The sequence below is a fragment of the Dermacentor variabilis genome, chromosome 11 (genome assembly GCF_050947875.1).
Source record: "Dermacentor variabilis isolate Ectoservices chromosome 11, ASM5094787v1, whole genome shotgun sequence".
Lineage (NCBI taxonomy): Eukaryota > Metazoa > Arthropoda > Arachnida > Ixodida > Ixodidae > Dermacentor > Dermacentor variabilis.
In genome coordinates, this window is record NC_134578.1 from 29,039,940 (window position 1) to 29,061,575 (window position 21,636).

General features: G+C 46.0%; 1 protein-coding gene across 1 annotated transcript in view; it reads left to right on the forward strand.

Moving 5' to 3' along the window:
- Positions 1–9,966: 9,966 nt before the first annotated feature.
- LOC142564130 (gastric triacylglycerol lipase-like) overlaps positions 9,967–21,636 on the forward strand; it is a 36,466-nt gene continuing 24,796 nt past the window's right edge. The window contains exon 1 of the mRNA XM_075674988.1: positions 9,967–10,206. Within this exon, the coding sequence (XP_075531103.1) occupies positions 10,072–10,206 (135 nt within the window). The 5' untranslated portion in view covers positions 9,967–10,071. The remainder of the gene's footprint in view (positions 10,207–21,636) is intronic.

The following is a 21,636-nucleotide window of genomic DNA, read 5'->3' on the forward strand; positions in this document are numbered from 1 at the left end:
AGTTACGATGATCAGGTTGAATATACATGGATAGCATGTCACACAGCGTGCGATGAAATCGCTCTGTTAGGCCGTTGGTTTGAGGGTGGTAGCTAGACGTTGTCTTGTGCACGGTGTTGGAAGCTTGCAGAACTTGATTAAGAGTGCTTGAAAGAAATGTCTTGCCTCGGCCGCTCAAAAGAACGTGAGGCGCCCCATGACGTAAGTAGACAGCCTGCAAGAAGAAGGCCGCTACTTCTGCGGCAGCTCCTGAGCGTATTGAGGCTGTTTCAGCGTACCGGGTTAAATGGTCAACAGCAGTGACGATCCATCGGTTGCCCTCTGGAGTAGGTGGGAGTGGCCCGAAAAGGTCAATGCCGACGACAGAGAAGGGTTGTGCTGGACAGGGAAGTGGTTGTAGGGTCCCGACCGGAGCAGTAGTAGGTCGCTTACGGTGTTGGCAAAGCGTGCACGAGGCAACATATCTAGCTATGCTCGTGGAAAGGCCTGGCCAATAGAATCGGCTGCGTATGCGCTCGTGTGTTTTGTTGTAACCCAAGTGGCCTGACGTAGGGTCATCGTGTGAGGCCTGCAGAACTGCAGTTCGAAGAGAGCGCGGTAGAACGGGAACCCATCGATGGCCTTCCGGGTGAAAAGTGTACCGGTAGAGGAGGTCGTCTTCAAACTTGAACAGTTTGAGTTGCTTCCGTAGCCTGGCATTGGCTGGAGATGAAACACCGCTAAGGCGATTGATGATACTATGGCAATAGGGATCGGCGCGCTGGTGAGTGGAAAGCACTGAAAGGCGGTTTGATGAAGTCAAGGAAGAAATTGGTGTAATAGACGAAGCGTCCTCCGTGCGGCCAATTTGACAAGGTGATGTGATGTGCTCCGATGATGGTGGTAATGGGCATCGTGAAAGAGCATCGGCATCTTGGTGCTTCCGTCCGGACTTATATATGACATTGAAATCATATGCTTGTAATCGGAGTATCCAGCGGCCAAGGCGCCCGGACAAGTTTTTGATCGTCGACAACCAACATAGGGCATGGTGGTCGGTCACAACCGTGAAATGTCGACCGTGGAGGTATGGACGAAATTTCTGAATGGACCAGACAACAGCCAAACACTCTTGTTCGGTTATCGAGTACTTCTTTTCCGCGGAAGTGAGAGTGCGGCTAGCATATGCAACAACCTTTTCGCAAAATTCGTGGTCGCGCTGCAGCAGTACGGCACCAATTCCGTGACCGCTGGCATCAGTATGCACTAATGTGGGCGCCTTGTCATCAAAATGACAAAGAACAGGTGGGGATGTTAGTGCGCGCTTGAGTTCTTGGAACGCGGCTTCACACTGATCGTTCCAATCGAAGGAACTGGAACTAACAAGGAGCTTGTGGAGGGGCGAGGCAATGCTGGCAAAGTTCCGGATAAAACGTCGAAAGTATGAGGCGAGCCCAATGAAGCTGCGCAGTTCTTTTGCACGAAGTGGACGTGGAAAGTTGAGCACCGCGGAAATTTTATCCGGATCGGGCTGGATGCCGTCTTTGCTAACGAGATGACCCAGGACTTTAATCGTTGGGCTAGCGAAACGGCACTTCCTCGTGTTTAGTTGAAGTCCGGCATTAGAAAGGCATGTGAGCACTTCATCTAAGCGTTGGAGATGGTCCATGAAAGTCGAGGAAAACACGACGATGTCGTCGAGGTAACATAGACAAGTTTTCCACTTGAGGCCGCGAAGAACCGTGTCGATCATTCTTTCAAATGTGGCGGGAGCATTGCATAGACCGAAAGGCATTACATTAAATTCATAAAGACCATCCGGAGTAGAAAAGGCGGTCTTTGTCCGCTTCGTGCATTGGGATTTGCCAATATCCGGAGCGAAGATCAAGGCTGGAGAAATATTGCGCGCCTTGCAACGAATCAAGGGCGTCATCGATACGGGGCATCGGATATACATCCTTACGGGTGATCTTGTTTAGCGCACGGTAGTCAACACAAAATCGTACCGATCCATCCTTCTTCTGCACCAAAACGACGGGTGATGACCAAGCACTGGCGGAGGGACGTATGACGTTTCTTTTCAGCATATCGGCGACGTTCTCCTCGATGATTTTGCGTTCGGCCAAAGAGACTCGGTAGGGACGACGGCGTACAATAGTCTGGCCATCGGTGTCGATACGATGGAAGGCAACGGAAGTCTGTCCGAGTGACGAAGTATCCATATCGAAGGAGGCCTGGTGCTTCGTGAGCAATTTTAGCAACGCTTCATGTTGAGCAGCAGTAAGGTCAGGGCTTATCAGGGAAGTAAGGGCAGATGAAGCAGATTTGTCTTGTTGAGGAAGAGCTTGCGAGGCGGCAAGAGGAAGCAGGGAGACTGGTTGGGTATCCACATAACAGGTCACTGCGGAGCCTTGAGGTAGGAGGATTGTCTCAGTGGTCGCATTTAAAGCGATGATTAACGCAGAGCTTGCTTTGAACCGCACCAGGCAGGAAGCGAAGACAATCCCACGGGCAAGACAGCGACCGTAAGGAGTGATGAACACGTCGCCATTGGTGATGTCCGTAGAAGAGAGACTTATGACTTGCTCGTGGCCGGGAGGCAGTACAGAATCGGCAGCAGTGAGAAAACGCAGTCGTGGCTCATCGGTACTCCCGCTGCAATGAACTGTCTCGCTCATATGGACTACACGTTGACGGCAAGAGATTAAAGCGGACGCTGATGAGAGAAAGTCCCAACCTAAAATTAGTTCATGAGCGCACGGGAATAAAATCGCGAACTTAATGTGATGACAGATACCATCAATGAAGACGCGTGCTGTACATTGGGCTGATGGTCGAATGATTGCTCCATTAGCCCCAATCAAGGATGATCCAATATAAGGCGTCTTCACTTTCCGCAGACGAGAGCACAGGTCCGCGCGCATAACTGATATAGTAGCTCCCGTGTCAATCAGAGCTAACAAAGGCACACCCTCCACAGACACCAATAACATGTTCGAAGGACGTTCAGGAGGACTTGGAGCACTTCGCGGCGATGCAGTTTTCCCTCCAAAAACTGCACTGGTTAGTTTTCCGGTCGCTGGACATGAAGTTGGGAGACAGGTCGAAGTGGCGAAACAGAACGTCGGAGCGGCGATGGGGAGCGGCGTCTCGAACGTAGCTCCAGGAGAGATCTTGAAGTGGATTGAGGTCGAAGGGATCTTAAAGCGCCTCCACCACTTGAAATACCACGCTTGAGACGACGCTTTATTCCAAGAAGGAAAAATGGCGCCGACGCAAAAACGAACACGAGCCGATGATTGATGATGACTTTGTACAGATGAAGATGAAGTCCGCATAAATGCTTACAATATATATATATATAAACGAGAAGTAGAGGTCCTAAACTAGTACCCTGTGGGACACCAGCAGTATATGTGGCAGCAGATATATGGGGCCCTATTTTAACGCATGGTACACGATGACGTAGGTACGATTTCAATAGCTCAAGTGGAGTGCCACGTATGCCATAAAGGTCTAATCTTTAAGTAAGGTATTATGATTAAGATGATCGAAAGCCTTTGAGAAATATATGAAGATGCCGATGCACAAGTCTTTAATTTCAAAAGCGTTAAGAATGACTTCTTTATGAGACAATAAAGCTGATTCGGTAGACTTACCTCGCAAAAAGCCATCTTGTACTGTTGATAACAATTTAAACCTATTGTAAAGTTTAATTAACCGTTTTTCAGTAATTTTCTCCAAACCTTGCGAAAAAAAGCGGTAAAATGGAAATTGGTCGGTAACTTGACATGGTGTTTTTATTGCCGCTTTTATATCATCACATTACCTTAGATTTCTGCTTCTGCTTTGGAAAGCAGATGCAGATATCTGAGCACGTTCTGAGCATGCGCAGCTAGCCCTACAGGGTTTCGCCACTCGTGGCCTTTTCCATGTGTTTGCGCAGCTTCCCCTGCCTGATAATTCCACCCGACCATAAAGGGTGTGGGGATAGGCACCAGATGGTAAGAACGGTTCGGTACCATCACCCGTCATGATAGGACCACGCAATCGCTCATCACGCGGCAAAAAAAAAGAAAAAAAACCTGGGTGGTGCCTGTCATCGTGGAGAATCAGCGAAAATGAGAAGCTGCGCTAAGATAGGGTTAGTATAACCGCGCAAGGGGCATGGATCTGACCGTGGGTGGGGAAGTCATGTACGCCCGATAGCACATTCTGAGAAGCGCTGTGGCCTCCGAGATCACAGTGCCGATGCGATCTCGGAGGCCTCGGAAGTGATTATGTTGTTCCAGCCTGTTCCACTAGGTGGCAGAAAAGTTCTTGGTAGGCCGATCTAGTAGGGCGAGAAGATTTATAAGAATGAGAAGACAGAAATCAGAAAAGCAAATCTGTACGATAACACCAATGGCAGTGCCTTGCTATTTGAGGATCGAGCTGGGTGCCTAGGGGCAAAAATATAGCGGAGCAAATATTCGCAACAAGATGAAAGATGCGTATGCTGCAGAAAAAATCTGGAGACCACTCCGCACATTCTAACGGAAAGCGAAGAGGTGCACCTAGTAAGACCTGTAGGTAACGTGCACCTTCCAGAAGCGCTTGGATTCAAATTGGACGGAAGCATCAACCAGTCAGCGGGAGAGATAAGCAAGAGTCGTTTAGAGCATTAGTGGGCAAAAAGCAGGGAAGTTAGTTATACAACCGGATTCGTCACAGGCACAGATAGGGTTATAAGGTAGATAGAGAACTTTTGAGGAAGAAAAAAATCATTAAGGTGATGTATTTCTATACATCTCCTTAATGATGTAAAGGGAGGCATGCATAGCATGCATGATTAACTCAAGCAAACTAGGAAACTATTTTTCACCGCCCTGTTTCAAAGGAGATGCCGATAAACCACCACACTGGTGGCAAACTGCATGTGTGGGGCTTATTTGGAATCTTATTAAGGGGACAATGACATTGGCGACTGACAGAAGTCACGCCACCGACCGCTAATGGCGTCGAAAGATTGACTCACGACAACCTATGTTCTCATAGGCTAGCTCGACCGGCCCTTCGCTACACTGAAATGCCTCTCGATTGGTACCGTTCGCCAACGCAACGTAAAACAGGTGTCAACGCAAACCGACGTCCTGCTCCTGCGGCGCTGATTAGTTTAGCAGTTTTGTGACTGCAGTCGCGCGACTGAAAATTAGAGTAGTGAGCGACTGATCCAGAACGGTCGATTTCGGACCATGGTGATCATTTCCGACCACTTGAGGCCGTTCTCTTTGGGACCAACCTGGTCGCGTGACCTGCGCGAGTCGATCGTGTGAATGAGCCTTAAGAATGCATACCAGCCAAAGAAAGCCCTGCTTTTACAAAAAGAAACTTCGGGTTGTTGTTTTTCTCGTGAGTGTATACAATGCGCTTCTGGCAAACAATATGTGCCCATTATGATATTTTTGTTGTTGTTTTAACGGGGCGGTGCCTTCTAGAAAATGCGTTGAACCTTAAACAGTACAATTCAGTGCATTGCTCAAGCACTCGAAGAAATGTTTCGTTAGTTATTTGTCTTCTTTCGTTTTGAGTGCTGCAGTATTCATTGCGAACTATAAGCACATCGTTTACTGGTCAATTGTAATGTGCCGAGAAATATCTGAACCTCTTATTGAGGTGACACACATTTCAAGAGCGTTAACTCATGGCCTTCGATGCCAAACTAGTCTGCGAGATATCACAGTATTTGAAGATTGAAAGTGGCAGCCTAAATTGGGCACTGAAGCCAATGTCATTTATTTTGTAGTAAAAATGCCGGTAGCACAACGTCTACGAGTGACATTTTTACGTCAGTGACACTCACGCTGACAAAGTGACGTAGTACGCTGTTTTGACATGTTCACAGCGACAATGGACGTTTGACTGTCGTACAATACTCTAACCCATTACTTTACTCTGCCGGAATGGAGGAAGTGAAAAAGAAACCCGCTGTTCACTTTCACTATTTTACCGCTAAATACCCAATGTTCAGAACTTGTTAACGATTGTCGTATTAAAACTGATAGTCATAAAATTTTTTAGTTGGGTATGGTTTAGAGGGAAGCTGCTTTTGATGAAGTACAAATACAGCCGCTGAACAATTTTTCGGAGCTTGGTTTTTCGGACTCGTCATCGACCTACCAGTAGGGACACCGTGTTATAATACCATTGTATAAAGGCAACCGATATTTCGGCCACCGTCGCGCGAATATTTCATGAAGAACCCCTAAAAATTTCAGATTGTTTGTGGCGCAGATTATTATTTCTGCCAATGTAGAGCACAGTACCTTTTTACAGTTTTCCTACAGAGCAAAAGGAAGGAATATTTAATAAAGAATCAGCATGTTGAGTAATCCTACTATGTTTAGAATATTTCGCCGTATACGAGTATTTTTCTGCCCTAATTGTAATATTTTCTGTAATGTATAATAACTGCAATGTAAGTTTGGCAGGTGGGTCTAAGATATGCAATGACGAGGACATATAGCATAAACTACAAAATAAACAAGAACGCAAATGAGGACCTTGTATTATTCTGAACGTTCGAGAAAGAACCGGGAAAAATAAGGGGTCCAATCTAACATTATAACTACGATCGAAATGATACGACTGCCTTGCAAGTGCCTTAATATATAATTTGTTGAGAGTTTCAATGTGATTAGCATCCCTTGGGAACCTCAGCACCTTTTAGGGCAATCAGTTTCCGCCTATATTTCTTTCGGTTGGGGTCTCTGACCGCTTTCTGCCAACTTGGGTCACAGGGTATTCCGTGTTCTAGTAGGTAAAGCATTGGACTACCCGTGCCGAGGAAACCCAGTTCAGACCCAAGCGTCGGACCAACTTGTGCACCTGGATATGCACAACCCATGCCGGCACATCCATGGTTTGTAACCGCGGGTGGAAATTCTGGTATCATGACCCAGGTTGGCCTGTGGAATCAGGTCAGGGCCGGAACCCGGTTCCGCACCTTAGGGAGCCTTCCTGTATATGCAGAATGGGTATGTGCCGCTTTTCAATGGACATCTCAGCCGCCAACTTGAGTCACTGAATATGTGCCAGTAGATTTGAATATTGTTACAGCGCTAACACATGCATCCACAAAGTAACAAGGATGCATGTGTTGGCGCCGTTACAATATTCAAATCAAGTATGCACCAACTCGCCCAGAAAGAAGTTTTAGTGATGTGCCAGTCGGTTTGTAGCGCTCTGCAATGAACATCGTCGAAGCCAACTTGGGTCCCTGGGTATGTGCCACTGGCTTTGTGTCGCTATTCAATGAACCTCTAGACGCTAACTTCTCCGGTGCTGGGCGGAATCAAATCAACGTTATATATATATATTCAGACAAAATTGTCGCAATCTGTATTCCCGCACAAAGCCCCGCAAGGACTTCGCAGCGGCGCCACCAGATGGCGCAGCGGGTCCAGAGGGAATCGCGGCAGAAGAGACCGGCTCTGTACACGCGCCTCACACAAGACGCGTGGCTGCTGTGGTAATACGGCGTGTCGCTACATTACTCGAATGTTAATCGCATTAACGTCGACTTTCATCGTGAGATGGTTTCTTCCGAGATTTTTTAAACTGTGCATATATATATGACAGGGATGTATCGCCCTAGCAGTCGTATTTTTCATGCAACACATATTATTCGTGTTACGTTTCCTTTCTTTGCCAAGCGACTTACTTCCGGAAAGGCGAGCACAAAACGTCACTACACTTCTGTCTTGATTGAAATCAATCAATCAATCAATCAATCAATCAATCAATCAATCAATCAATCAATCAATCAATGGCCACAAGGCGAACATAACGAGTGGAACATGTCACGAATGCCGTGAGGGCTGGCGACACTTTTTTGAGGGAGTAAATCATTGTCATGTAATCACTTCTAGGAGAGTTATTGTAATCCCCGACGTTGACCTTGTTTAGAAGAGTGAGCGTTTACTTAATCGGGGAGTATGTGACAACTCTTAGAAACGAAGTAAGACATGGGATAATGAATTGAAGAAGGAGTTGAAAGGAATGTTTTTGGAGCGTTAAATTCTCTTTATCACTAACCCTCTCTTTCTTCGAAACATCTTCTTTCGTTGTTCGCACACGTGAAAGAGAAAAATAAATATGAATTGGGAGGCAACAGGAAACAGCTACACACCCACGAAAACATCTAAAAAATGACTGCTTTCTTGTAACCCCGGCTTCAGCGAATGTTTGTAGCCGCAGCTGTACCGCGCTAGCTTGCTTGAAAGGAAGAAAAGCCGCGAGCGAACACGCTTGGTTGTCCAGCTGAACACACAGAGACAGAGAGAGAATGGGTGAAAAAGAGAAGGGAGGGATAGACGCGCGGTGGTGTACGGCGAACGGAAGAAGTCGTCGCGGTTTATTTCGCCCAAATGCACCGCTCGTCACGGTTTTCTTTTATCCCAGTGGTTCCGCCTGGTGTCCACGCAGGGAGACCGCGCGGTTTGCTGTCATGCGGTCGCTTTCGTCGCTTTCGCCGGTCTGCATCGGCTGTCCTCCGGAACTTCCCCATCGTTGACAGAAGCCGGTATGTTTTGGCACGTGTGCGTCCGTTGTGCTTGCGGGTGTTGCATGCCGTGTTTGAGAAGGTAGGTGTGTAGAGATCTTTATTGGGAGAGAGATAGAAGCACGTGCTTCGAATTGGGTAAGTAGGGATAAGTGATGTGCGTCGTTCGACTCGGGCGTGTGAAGTCAAGCGAAGCACGTTTTATATGTACACAGGAAGCGAAGGATGTTATGAAGATGTCCACGGAAGGGTGACTCGAAAGGTGTGTTTTTAGCGATTGTATGCGCCAGAGTGCCAAGTTATAGGTTTCAAGCGTGTCCATGGGCATCAACAGGTATTGCATGTGCTATAGGCAAGGAGTGTCCAAGAGATTGGAGCCTGCACATTGAGAAATGACACAGGCCTCCACAGCGTCATGTGAGGGAAGCAGATCACTGGCGTATGAATGAAATCGTTCAAAGGTGTAACAAAGGCTTAATGAAGCGCTAGATGTTAAGAGCACGTCTGGGTTACTCAAGCAAGATTGGGAACAGCAAAGGACGGGATCAAACAGTCTCGGGAATTTGTGGTGTGTCAAAGAGAGTGAAGTTCCGTGAAGGTGAAGCAAGTGTCTCGAACGCGGGGAGCAGGTCCAAGGTTATTCATAACTGTGAGGTAAAAGACAGCAGTGCCTGAGACAGCGTTTTCAAACCACAGTAAAGTAGTATAAAAAATAAATGAAAATAAAGTAAGAACGAAAGAAAGAAGGAAAGGAAGAAGCAAAAAGAAACAACAGCACTTTCCAAATTTGTGACCGATACGCAGTGGAGCGCGCTTTGAGCGCCTCGGTCAAAACAACCCGTAACTTACATTCTGACGTTACCTTGCATCGTTACAGTGTCGTTTAAATTTTCTTTTCTTTAGATCAGGATTGACGCCCTCTGGAAGCTTTCAAACGCAGGAAAATGCCGCGAGTGTTCTGAAACTCGCGGGAAACTTCTAACGCGCTCAAAAGGCGTTTATTCGTTTCCAAACGTCTCGGCAAACTCGTTCGTTATAACACCGAACCGACCTCCCACTCTATACGTCACGGGGCCTGCCGATCCCATCCAGTGTTCCGCCTTCGCGCGCCGGAGGAGTGCCCTAGGGTCGTTTTCCTTCTCCCCCATGGTTCCTTGTGACTACGATGACGTCACGGTTGGCTGCCCACCCTTTCCCCTATCTCGAGGACCCCCCCGCCATCTCGCCGAGTGGACGCTAATTGACCTTGGCTATATTCCTTCATCGTTTTTACCGAAGCCGCTTTTCGCCATGCATCGTGCGTCACCGAGACCCGATTCCACGCCTCTATGGCCATAGCCGTTGAACTGGGCTCTCCACACTCTCGCCACCAGCGGTGAGCCAAGAAAGAAAGTGACGCCATTTTGTTGCTTTTTTTCTTTCTCTGGCTGTCTCGCTGAATACTTTCTTTTTATTCCTCACCGACCGGCCAGTCGCGTCTAACGAATAATCGGATCGAGTCGCATCGTCCCTGTCGTACTCGTCAGCGTCCTCGCACAGTGTCCGCGAGGATGGTGTCACCGAGCACGGCGATATCGCGCCTCATCCCGAGCCTCCTGCTGGGAACCGTGAGGACGGCCCTGGATTTTCCTTCAGAGCTGTCAAACTTCTACACAGGAGGGGACCCCGACCGATGCGTCGGAATCGTGAGTATAGATTGTGTTTCTCGCATATTTGCTGCATCTTTTTTTTTTTTGCGCTGTATACCCGGGAAATGCTAGCCTGTTGCACAGCATTTGACGAGTTGCATTTTGGACAAACCTAAGAGAGTTGTACGCGTTTTCACTGATGGTTCACAGGTTTCACTCTTTGGACCACTTTTTGCACCTGCGTCGAGGGGCCAGTCGCAAGACAATTTTTCGTGTATTCGTGGGCTTCTGTCATGCTTGAAGAAAGAAAAAAAAAAGCACATTTGTGTAGCTTGTATGGAGCAACAGAAAGCTGTGTAGGGAGTTTTTTCATGTTGCTCGACGATTTTCTCATTGACACTTTCAATCTAACTACAATATTTCAGAAGTTGATCAATCAATTAAGGATAATTATTTGATTAGGAGGAATGCAAGAACTAATCTGAGTATCTGCAAGCGGCAGCAAACTACATTACCTCGGTTCTGTCCAGCTAGGTGGCATTTGTATATATTTAATGTTTGGCTCCAATTAGGTGGGGCACCCGGTATAGCTCTATCTCCTCCTCTCTATTTTACACAATAATGAAATAATATTTTTGTCTATTCATTTTCTTTTCTTGAGGAAATGAAGGTTTTTGATAGACCTCTAAACCATAGAAAATTTAGTGACAGGCATCATAGGACCCCAAATAATTAATACGATAGCTTTTCTACAGCAAGTTACGTTTTGCTTTCCTAGGAGGACGTTTACCAACTAAAGAAAAAATATGTTTTTGACCACATGACTCCCATACTTAATTATCCCATTTCGCATACGGGAAAAACGGGTTATTATATGCTATCGCGTGTGTTTTGTGTCGGGTTATTGGATATGTGAGTCAAGGGGCGTATCGGTTTTCTCAAAATGTTGTTTTGGTGCGTCATATGACATGTCACGTGGGAGCAGGACATTGCGACACTTTATCACTCGCTGTGGCTCGCTTGCCCGGAGGAAGTGCGTTGCTGGCGTTTGATATCGGCAATAAATGCAATTTGATTTCTATGGCTGCTATCGTTTGCTGCTGGACTTCTTTTTTTTTTCGAATTATCTAACCTTCCGAATTTGGAGGGGTCGGCTTCTAGTCGAGACCGGCCTAGATTCGAGTAAATACGGTACGACTTGTTGTACCTGGTGCTATGTCCCTTCACGAGAGCAGATGTTGAGGCGGGTTTTTGGTAAACAGCGCAACATTTACGCACTGCAGGAAAAGCGCCGAACGCACAAGCGTTGAACTCTTAATACAATTTAATTGAAAGCGTAATGACATATGTTCAGGGAAAATGATCGCAGCGAAAGAATAAAAATTTATGCGTACAGCAGAAAATCACGCTTTCGAATATGCCAAGGCTTTCCGTGTGCACATACAATGAACGCGTTTGCCACTTATCAAGAAACTGCACTTTGTTTTTCTGTTAATGCGATTGATAGATGGCTGATGCGTCTGTCTCGCGCTTTCTGAACGTGGTAAGCTTCAATGATCGAGGGAGTTACACCATCTTTATGTCTCGCGATGATTTTAATCTTACTAAAGTCCCGCATACACCCGCATGCACGGACGTGTAGGTTAAGTTGAGTCGGTTCTTCGACTCATCTCGCGTGTGTGTGTCTTTCTTGCCTACAGCCTGCGTAAAAAGTTGCGCCGTTTATTTCCATCGCGTCTGTGTCCCTCGGCTCGGCTGCTTCCCGGCGTTTCGTTCGCACTCAAAGTGACCTCAATGTTCGGCATTTCCTTGCCTCGATCACGTGACATGCAGCGTCGACGCTTCCCTAATCGTGACGCAACGACATGCATCGACGTCTCTATACCGGTAGCTAAACGCCGATACGGGCGACCACTTACATAAATTTCGCCAAACGCATTCGTTGAAGCCTCCGTGCCGCGGCATAGCGTTCATGCCCCCCGCGCCTCGTATGAATCACGGCGTGTTCCGTTCTGTTTAGCCCGGAAAAGGATCCCGTCGGTAAGCGACCCCGAGTGTGGAAACTGTGCCAACCACTGTCCCTGAAGGCCGCCCGGGAACATAGAATTGGGTGTGTGTGTGCACCGGAAACGGAAACGCAGTTATTATTATTTTTTATTTCAGACGCGTGAATGGACTTGAGCAAGAGTGAATGCGAAAGCGTGTGTTCTTTTTTTTTGTATGTCACCCTTCACTGCGTGTGTGGCGCGTGACACTAGGTGAAGCTTAAGTTGCTAACTTTTTATAACTTGCCTTTGGACCCGTCACAAGCAAGCGGGCAATAATAATATTTGGAGTTTTACGTGCCAAAACCACTTTCTGATTATGAGGCACGCCGTAGTGGAGGACTCCGGAAATTTTGACCACCTGGGCTTCTTTAACGTGCACCTAAATCTAAGCACACGGGTGTTTCCGCATTTTCGCCCCCATCGAAATGCGGCCGCCGTGGGCGGGATTCGATCCCGCGACCTCCTACTCAGCAGCCCAACACCATAGCCACTGAGCAACCACGGCGGGTAAGCAAGCGGGCAAACAAGAACGGAAGGAAAGACAACGAAAAAAAAGAACAGACAAGGCTGACCGCGTGCCACTATGTCAAATTATAGGCTGTATGAAGACAATGGCAGCTGGAAGATATGCGTAGGTGATTTAATTCAGATTCGCACGATGAATTTATTCTAATGGGGGACATATCGCTTAATCAATGAACTGATCAATTAGAGTCAATATTTCGGCTTTCACAGTTGGCGTCGGTCAGTTAAGCTTTTATCTGGATTATAAATGGTTATTCGTATAGTTGCTGAAACAGATGCATATAATCGTTGGCCACTTTTCAATGATATCGCTTAAGGCACATGAAACCTTTAAATTTCTGCTTGCATGGCGAAGTTAAATTTATTGCTGAATGAATAAATCAATAAATGTATGAACACACTCTAGTAAACATCTGCAGAACAAATGAATGAATCAGTGAACTTCAGTCAGTGATTTATTTTACACAGTGTCTCCTGAATTTTCCTATAGGAAGAGTTAGGTTCTCGCACGTGACTGATGGAATGCTTTGCTGATTGTATTCTTTCTTTTTTCTTTTTGAATGTGAACGTGGTGGTGCTTTGCATGATATATCGTTGGCTGCGCAACTATTTCAGGAAACTCTATGGTTGGCTGACTCCGTGCGTGTTGAGCATTGAACATCCGGCGACTTGGCGAATTGAGCCTTCCAGTCAGGAAATAAATAGAGGAATGACGCGCGCACTCAGGGCAAGAAGCGTACGAGGATACAGCGTGCGGTAAAAGAGAGGTCACGCGATAGGCATTAAAATAATGCGAGAGTATAGCAGAGTGCGCCAACGATTAGGTCGAACGAAAACAAGAAACCATTCTTGCGCTGCTTCAGGCGATGCACATCTAGAGGTTTCCTTCGATATTAAACCGCGAGGGCCTGATGTAATTGATGAGCGTATGAGATACATTAAGCGACCTACGCAGAGTTCACGGTGTTCCCGATTTCCTCATGACACCTGGTGCAAAAAGGTTGGAAAGCATTTGGAAAACTATGTACGCGGGCTCGGCGAGAGTTGAAGTCGAGGGAACAAGTGGCGAGAATTGCAGTCGATAGAACAAACAAACAAACAAACAAACAAACAAACAAACAAACAAACAAACAAAGAAGCAGGCAATAAAGCGAACAGTAAGCAAGCAAAGTTAGATTTGTCAATCATCATCATCATCATCATTATCTCCTCTTTATGTCCAGTGCAGGGCGACTAACTTCCCAGGGATCTCAAATTACCCCTTTCTTGCGCTAGCTGTTCCCACGTTCTGCCTGCAAATTCACCAACAGTAGTTTATTCCTAAGAAGACAAAAACTGTACGCCAAGGAACTGACTTCCTTTCATGTTGCATGAACATCTAGTGTCCGGTAACATTCATCATCGGTGAGGAGTAAGGTTCGTACACATATTTTTCGGGTTCGGTTGTTTAATTAGGCAGGCGAGTCATTCGGGCTGCGAGAAAACCTTGGCAAACTTTCAGCAGCTACACGTTACAGCTGCTTGTATCGATTAACGCCCTTCACCGCGTTACTCGTTTACAACTGCCTCGTGCGGTGACTGGCGAGGAAAGTGTGGTTCTGGTGCACGGGCCTAAAGCGTACAGGATTGGCACTGATGCGCGGCTGAGACAATTGTTCACAGTAACACGTAGCAAATAATTATATCAGTTGAAATAGGAACTAGTTAGAAAAAAATGGGAGTATCTGTAAGAAGTGTCCTCTCTAAGCCTGTCATTGACTCTTGACCTCTTATAGCATTGTTGAAGTCTCCAAAAAGCCCACCAAAACATCTATTCAATAAAGAAGTGGGCCAATTGAGTGGGACTCCTTTTAAATATAAATAACAGCTTGGAGAACAACCGATGAAAAAGAACGCAGAGCGACAAGAGCGCTGGCTACCATGTCAGGGTTTAGATGAAGTTTAACATATAGGCATCAGGTAAATGTGCACACACTTAAGTAACAGCACTTGGCTCAAATACGAAATAAAGCAGACTATATAAACATTGCGACAACGAAGATAGTATGCGTCAAAAAAAAAAGTAAGTTATCGCACAAGATCAGTATTTTCGAAAGTCTACAACCAAATTCGGTACTGTACGATGGAAAGCTGGCTGAGGCAACCAACCGCTGTAGCTAAGCGGCTGCGGCGTTGCGCTGTTAAGCTCGAGGTTGCGGGTTTGGTTCCTTCTGCAGTGGCCGCATTTCGATGAGGGCGAAATGCACAAATTCTCCTGTACTTAGGTCGATGCGCGCGTTAAAGAATTCCAGCTGGTCAAAACTACTGCGGAGTGCCGTAGTACGGCGTACATCCTAATTAGATTGTTTTAAAAAATAAATTATGGGGTTGTACGTGCCAAAACCACTTTCTCATTATGAGAAACGCCGTAGTGGGGGACTCCGGAAGTTTTGACCAACTGGGGTTGTTTAACGTGCACATAAGTACACGGGTGTTTTCGCATTTCGCCCCTATCGAAATGCAGCCGCCGTGGCCGGCATTTAGTCTCGCGACCTCGTGCTCAGCAGCCCAACACCATAGCCACTGAGCAACCATGGCGGGTTAGATTGTTCTTTTTTTACATGTAGTTGCCCAAAATTTTGTTTAATTGGCTGACGCATACTCTAAGGTATTTCCTATCAAGAAAAGTTTTCCGAAAACGCTCTTGCTGTTTGCTTTCAGTGTGTTTTGTTTTTACCCTGTTGTTAGTACTGTTAATTGTAAGAATGAAGTCACCTTTAAATTAATTTAACTATTCATCCCTGGACCATCATCACATTCGAATATCTTTCCGGGACGTTATTGCTGTCCTATAGCAATATGGGGTGTTTCGTCTGGCTAATTAGATTGTCATTCTGTTAGTGGAAAGGGCTGTAGAGAGTGGCTACAGTTGTGGAGAGAGGTGCTATAGGTCCACGGCTAAGCACATTTCTTTATTCGCGCAACAGCTTGGACAGCGATAGGTAGATGCACAAACCAGTTTATGGCTAAGGATGACCTCTGCAACGCTTAGCACTTGGAAACACGGAATGCGCACGCATAAATTATTTCCAACTAAAGGGCTGACGCTGCCAGACAAGGAGGGTGGTTGCCATGGAGCAGGGTTATGCATATGAATGCACGGCGGTAGCCAAGTCTTCTAGGAGGGCGAGTTCCGAATGACGTCAGCGTCTGGACGTATTCGTCGAAGCACATTTTAAGTCTTGCACTGCAAGGCGTATCTACACAGTGACAGCGGGAAATTCAGGGCCTCGGGCATCCTGTGTCTCTCTTCATGTGCTCCCCTCAGCGGAAGATTACCTTTGTAATACAATTCTTATTGAATTTTGTGGCCTTTGTTTTACATGGGCTTCGGGTGATGTCGTAAACAATGGAGATGTCTGGAATAACTTATTTTTTGTATAAGAGGCTCTTTACGAGGCAGGGATATTATTTTGGTGCTTGCATTTTCAATGTGCCCCTGGCTTTATTCGCTCTCGCTCATGCGGGTGTAGCTTTGATGCGAACTCACTTTTTTTTTGCTGTCGTAACCATCGTAACCTTACGTATCGAGGGCTACATCGCAAGGCGCTCCAGGTAATAGAAACCAGCTGATCGTAGCTATTCACAGCGTGTGTGTCTTTTGCACTTGTTACCAATCGTAGTCTAATGGCGTCTTCATCTGCATGGTCCCTTCAGAGCGTTCCGATAGCTTTACAAACGAAGCGTAAGTAAGCAGACATTTAGCGTCGTTACGAGACTCAGCGGGCGCCAATACGTATGACGAACGAAAACAACTTCCAAATAAGTTTTTTTTCAACAACAGTCTTTAGAAAGCGGATAGGAGTTTTTCTTCTAAAGCTACATAGTGTCTGCAGATTGCCTGTGAACTCCAACCTCACGTTTTTCGTGGAGATACTTTCAACCCGTTCGCGAGTCGATGCGATACAATAAAACATAAAGGAAATATACTTGTCAAATTCTCTTGTCCATAAATAGCGCATAGAAAATAAATAGCAACATGTATAGGTCTATAAAAAAACAGAGCCGTATACAAATAGCATATACACAACCTATGGGTTATTTAGTTGATTGTATGAGGTTGTATCTATTCAGCGATAAAAGTTTATTGGGTAGATTTCATTTATATGCCTAACGGATGTGATCTGAAATTTTCACGGCACTATAACGTACCAGCTGATATAATTGCCAAAGGCGCGAGTAGGTTGCCATAATGAAATCGTACGAGGTAGGACGTGTTGTTGCGTCAAGTAATATCCATCTATTTTACATTTTTATCCGGGATTTATACTCAGTCATAAATATAACTGTTGTCCGTGCAGGAGTTTTCTCTTCGCACCTTGTTTCAGAGTAGGCTAATAAATAGTCATAAGAACCTGCCAATGCCACTATTTTGCAAGAACATTCCATTACACTAATGCTTAAGGAAAGGGCGGTTCCGGCACACTTAATGTTACTGACCAAAACAAAGCTATTTGCATAGCGGGAGAATGGTCTCGCCGCCGAAGTGCGCGGAAAAAAAAGAAAGAAAAAAAAAGAGAAAGAAGAACAACCGGCTGGGACTTTCGTTATCGTTCCTTACGCAGCATACGTTTGAGTCACGCAGTCGTCCTTCATACTGAAAGATGCAGCAGCCCCGGTGGCCATACTGCATCAGACACTATTCATTTTTTTTCTTGCAAACAGTAGTTTCTCAGTAAACGAAAAGGAATAGCTAAGCGAAGAGTACTTCCTCGAGGAATACGCATAAAGCAGAATTATTTTGAAAGCAGCGCTCATCTGGCCGGCAGGCGTAATAGTATACCTCTTCGGCTGCCAGTCGTGGATTCCTCATAGGCTCAGTAAGGTGATCTCTGGCATTTTTTTTGCTTTTTTTGTTTCTCCCTACAACAGTTCCTTGCTGCACTATTCGCTTTAAAGCGTTAATTGCGGCTGTCCATCACAGTTCCTGCAGAAAGGCACCCCTGGTTCGTGTGACGCCCGTAACTTTTCTCAGGCAAATGTCAGGTGTTGACTTCGTAGACGTATATTACTGCAGTCACGACTCACAGTACGAAAAACTATGTGAGGCATATTTTCCTCAAGAAGGGCGGGTAGTTTTATCTTTGATCTAGAGACGGCCGTGAGCACGGTCTACGCATTTGCTTTTGGTTTTATAGCATTGGTTGGCGGGAGACCGGAGAAAAAAAAATTTACCTTCAACACTTGACGCACACACGCGCACGAAAACTAACACGCAAACGCACAGAAGCAAACGCACATATGCATACATGCGTACATACATGCGTACGAACGTTCAAAAGTACATTATAGGCACGCACGTACATATGTTATACATATATATGCACTACGTATCTACGCACTACGTACGTGTGTGCGTAGACATATATTTAGTGACTACGTCTTTCTGTGACTGAGCCCTTTGTCATGGGTTCGATCCCTTTGACACGGGCGGAATGCGAAGACAGTCGTGTATCGAAAGCCTTGATACACGTTACAGAAGCGCGAGTGATCAGAAGTTCAGACTTCAATTACAGCCCGCGTGCGTTGTCTAGAAATATAAATTCCCATGAGTCAATCAAACATTAGATAGAAATATACACACACGTGCGCACACAACCGCACACAAGCATATTGCGCGCACTTTCATACGGATGAGCACAGACGCACTCTTCCCGTCGTGATATGCGTGCGCATAATTAGAAGCACGTGCCTTGCAGGAAAGTCCAGAGATCTCTCGGAGTCGTTAAAAAGTGAGACGATGCACTTCGGCTACGGATGGCCGGAGAAGGAAGAAAATCGAGGTGATCCAAGAAAGGATCCCGCAAGACTACGTAGATTGTTACCTAACGTAACAGACACTGCGCTGAGCGTGTCAGGCACGGCGAGAAGGAAAGTTGCCGCTTGTTTACGCGCCAAGCAAGGCGAACAACTAGGCGGGTAGTTTGCCACACTATTACGCGTCTTCGTGACGCGATGCGCTTTATTGAATCGACTGCACGGTCCGGTGCTTTCGATGCATTTTCGGCTTGACGTGTTTACGTCAGTTCGTTCACGCGGCGCAAAGGGCTGAGAGACGCAGTTGTGTTTAAGAGGAAGCCTTTCTTTACTTTGAGGCTTCCATATTCAAGCTGATTTACAGCGCAGGAATACTCCGAAACACTGGATGATGCATTCAACGAAGTGCGCAGCTAGCTCGAGATTATGTGATCAAAACATGTTCCGCGATTTAAAAATTAACGTCACCGTGTTAGCTCCTGCCACGAAGCTTTGCACAAAAGCTTGACCACCGACTTCGAGTCATAGCAGAATTGATGTGCGACTCTAGACGTTGCTCAATTCCGTCATTTTGTAGAATTCGCCATCTCGTCTGCTCTGACTCGCTCTTGCGGTTGCTAAGGCATCTCTGATTAGTTGTGGGCGCCTGCGTGGCCGAAGTTGACAGTGTCCATAATTAACTCTTGGAATCCAATTTTCAGGTGATATTTCAACTCCTGCGCCGCTCATTCAAGCACCTGTGCACGACATACCGCAGGAGACGAGAACTGATAGTGTAGGGTCCCTAATGTGGCCGTAGCACTAGAGCGTAAACTATTATGATTTATTGATCATGACTAAGTGAGCTTGATGTACCAAAGAAATGTACAGGGCTTAGTGAGAAAGGCGGTACACGTAGTAGAAGGTCCACACTAATTTTGACATCTTTATCGACGGGAGCCTAAATCAGGGCACATGGGAGTTTTCGCTTCCAACCCACATCGGAATAGGGCAACTGCTAATGTCGTGAACTGAAATCGCTAATTGCGACGCAAGCAACGTCAGCTCAAAAAGAGTAAGTGTGTTAGCGCAATTCGGTTTTTTGTAATACAACGGAGTTACGCAGGACAGTGACCGACTTTCGTTCATCATGACACACAACTTGTGGTGGGCTCATCTCGGACGCAGCGATATCAAGAACGGAGGTGGGCCGATCCTGACCCCTGTGGCTGATGTGGATCCACGCTAGCGCAATAATGTGACATAGTGCGCTTTCGGGGTCGAAGCGCATGCCGCTGGGGTGTTCAGTTTTCGGTGGGCTGGTGACAGTGGTACGCAATATAGGCTGTGGTAGAGGCACAGACAAATGAGGCATCATCCGTATAAGTGGTTGATTATAAGGTCCTGATAAGTTAGTAGACAGCGTATATACGGCGTTAGGGGCTGCTGGGAAGCATCAGTATAGTGGATAAGACAGTATCAGATGAGTACCTAAAGGGCCACTAAAGCGAAACAATAAATCAGTTTAGACTAATGAAGCATTGTTTGAGAACCCTGAAGGCACTCATTTAAAAAAATAGTTTGATTATTAGATGAGAAAATGAAGGTCCAAGTATCAGTATTTGAATTTCGCGTCAAAACCCCAGAGCCGGTACGTCAGCGTGACGTTAGGTATTCCAAAGTAGGTTTTCGCATTTGGGCCGCGTTGGCTGAATAAAGGTTCCCGAAACTTGCAATGTTTAATATGGTGTTCCTAACACAATGTAGTCAATCTGTACCGCTATATATAATTAGTAGGCCCTAGAAGATGCCATCAAAATTCAAGACGTCAGAGCCCCCAGGTGCTGGAACTTAAGTAGGCGTCGCCATCCGTATTTCGTTCTTGCGCTTATTCTGGCTTACCAAACGTCTTATCGTTGTAAGAGTGGGGTTTTTAGTGTTGTAGAACGGTAATTTACTTATGCAGAATAAACCATTTTTCACTTTAGTGTCCCTTTAAGGCAGCATCGGTAGATCATAAGTTTATAACAGTTGAAAGTTGACCACTGGAACCAGAGGGAAGTCATGTAGATGTCTTTGGATACTCATAGCAAGAAAGGACGATTGGACGTCATATGGTTATCGCACTCCAGTCGCTCAGGCGTAGCATAGGAACATCGGATGTGTCTATATAGAGCCTAGGCACGAAAAATAGGGGTGGCTGTGCGGTAGGTTATCAAAAGGACTCTTCTGGGAGGCGTGTAAAACGCTGCGAATGCGTGCTGTGTCGTTGACGTCGCACAGTGTCACGGAATAGGAGTGCCTCAGTTTTTCTCGTTCAGAGGCACAATCGGGCACCCGCATTTGTATCGCGAATGGAAGCTCAGGGGATTGCGCACTGTTTAGAGACAAGGACAAAGTCGAAATGCGCTGTTTTCTTTTATCACCACTCTCGCGTAACCTCGAACATTGAAATGCGCATAACGATGTCGCGCCCTCGGCCATAACCATGCGCTACGCTGCCGAGCACTTGCAGCTTATTTCACGTGACTGCAGTCGTTACTTTTCGCACAATCTGTGAAGGCTGCACTGAACTTAAACAGCCATTCCAGCTTGGAGCTGTGGCACATTCTAGGCTCGTGGAGAATGAGAGCCTGAACATTTGCAGACAGTGAAGACGCTTGCGACATTCTTGAAAACTGGCGGTTTTAAAGAGACATCGTGGAGGGCTCTAGCATGTGCATACATGTCATGCGTACGATTATATAACATAGTTACCGTGCTAAAAAAAGCGCAACGGGAACACCAAATGCACCAGACGGATGTAAACGCGTGTTTATGTTTCATGTTCCTTAGCGCTTTACGTAACTGTATTTCACAATGACAATGACCTATATGCTCAGATTCAAGGACTAGTAACGCATATATCAGTCTTCCGTCTTCTCTTCCAAGTTTTTGTGGGTCAATGTTTTCTCATGCTAAGGTGCCCTTTTCCATCGTGCTTATTTATATATATTTTTTCAAAACACACTTGAAATTTTCAAATATGCCGAATGCTGTGATCAGAAGAAGGCTGTTTACGCATTTAACATCTCTATCTGAACGCCAATTAACCATTTCCGGTCTACAGCATTAGAATCCTTATTTGCATCCATATAAA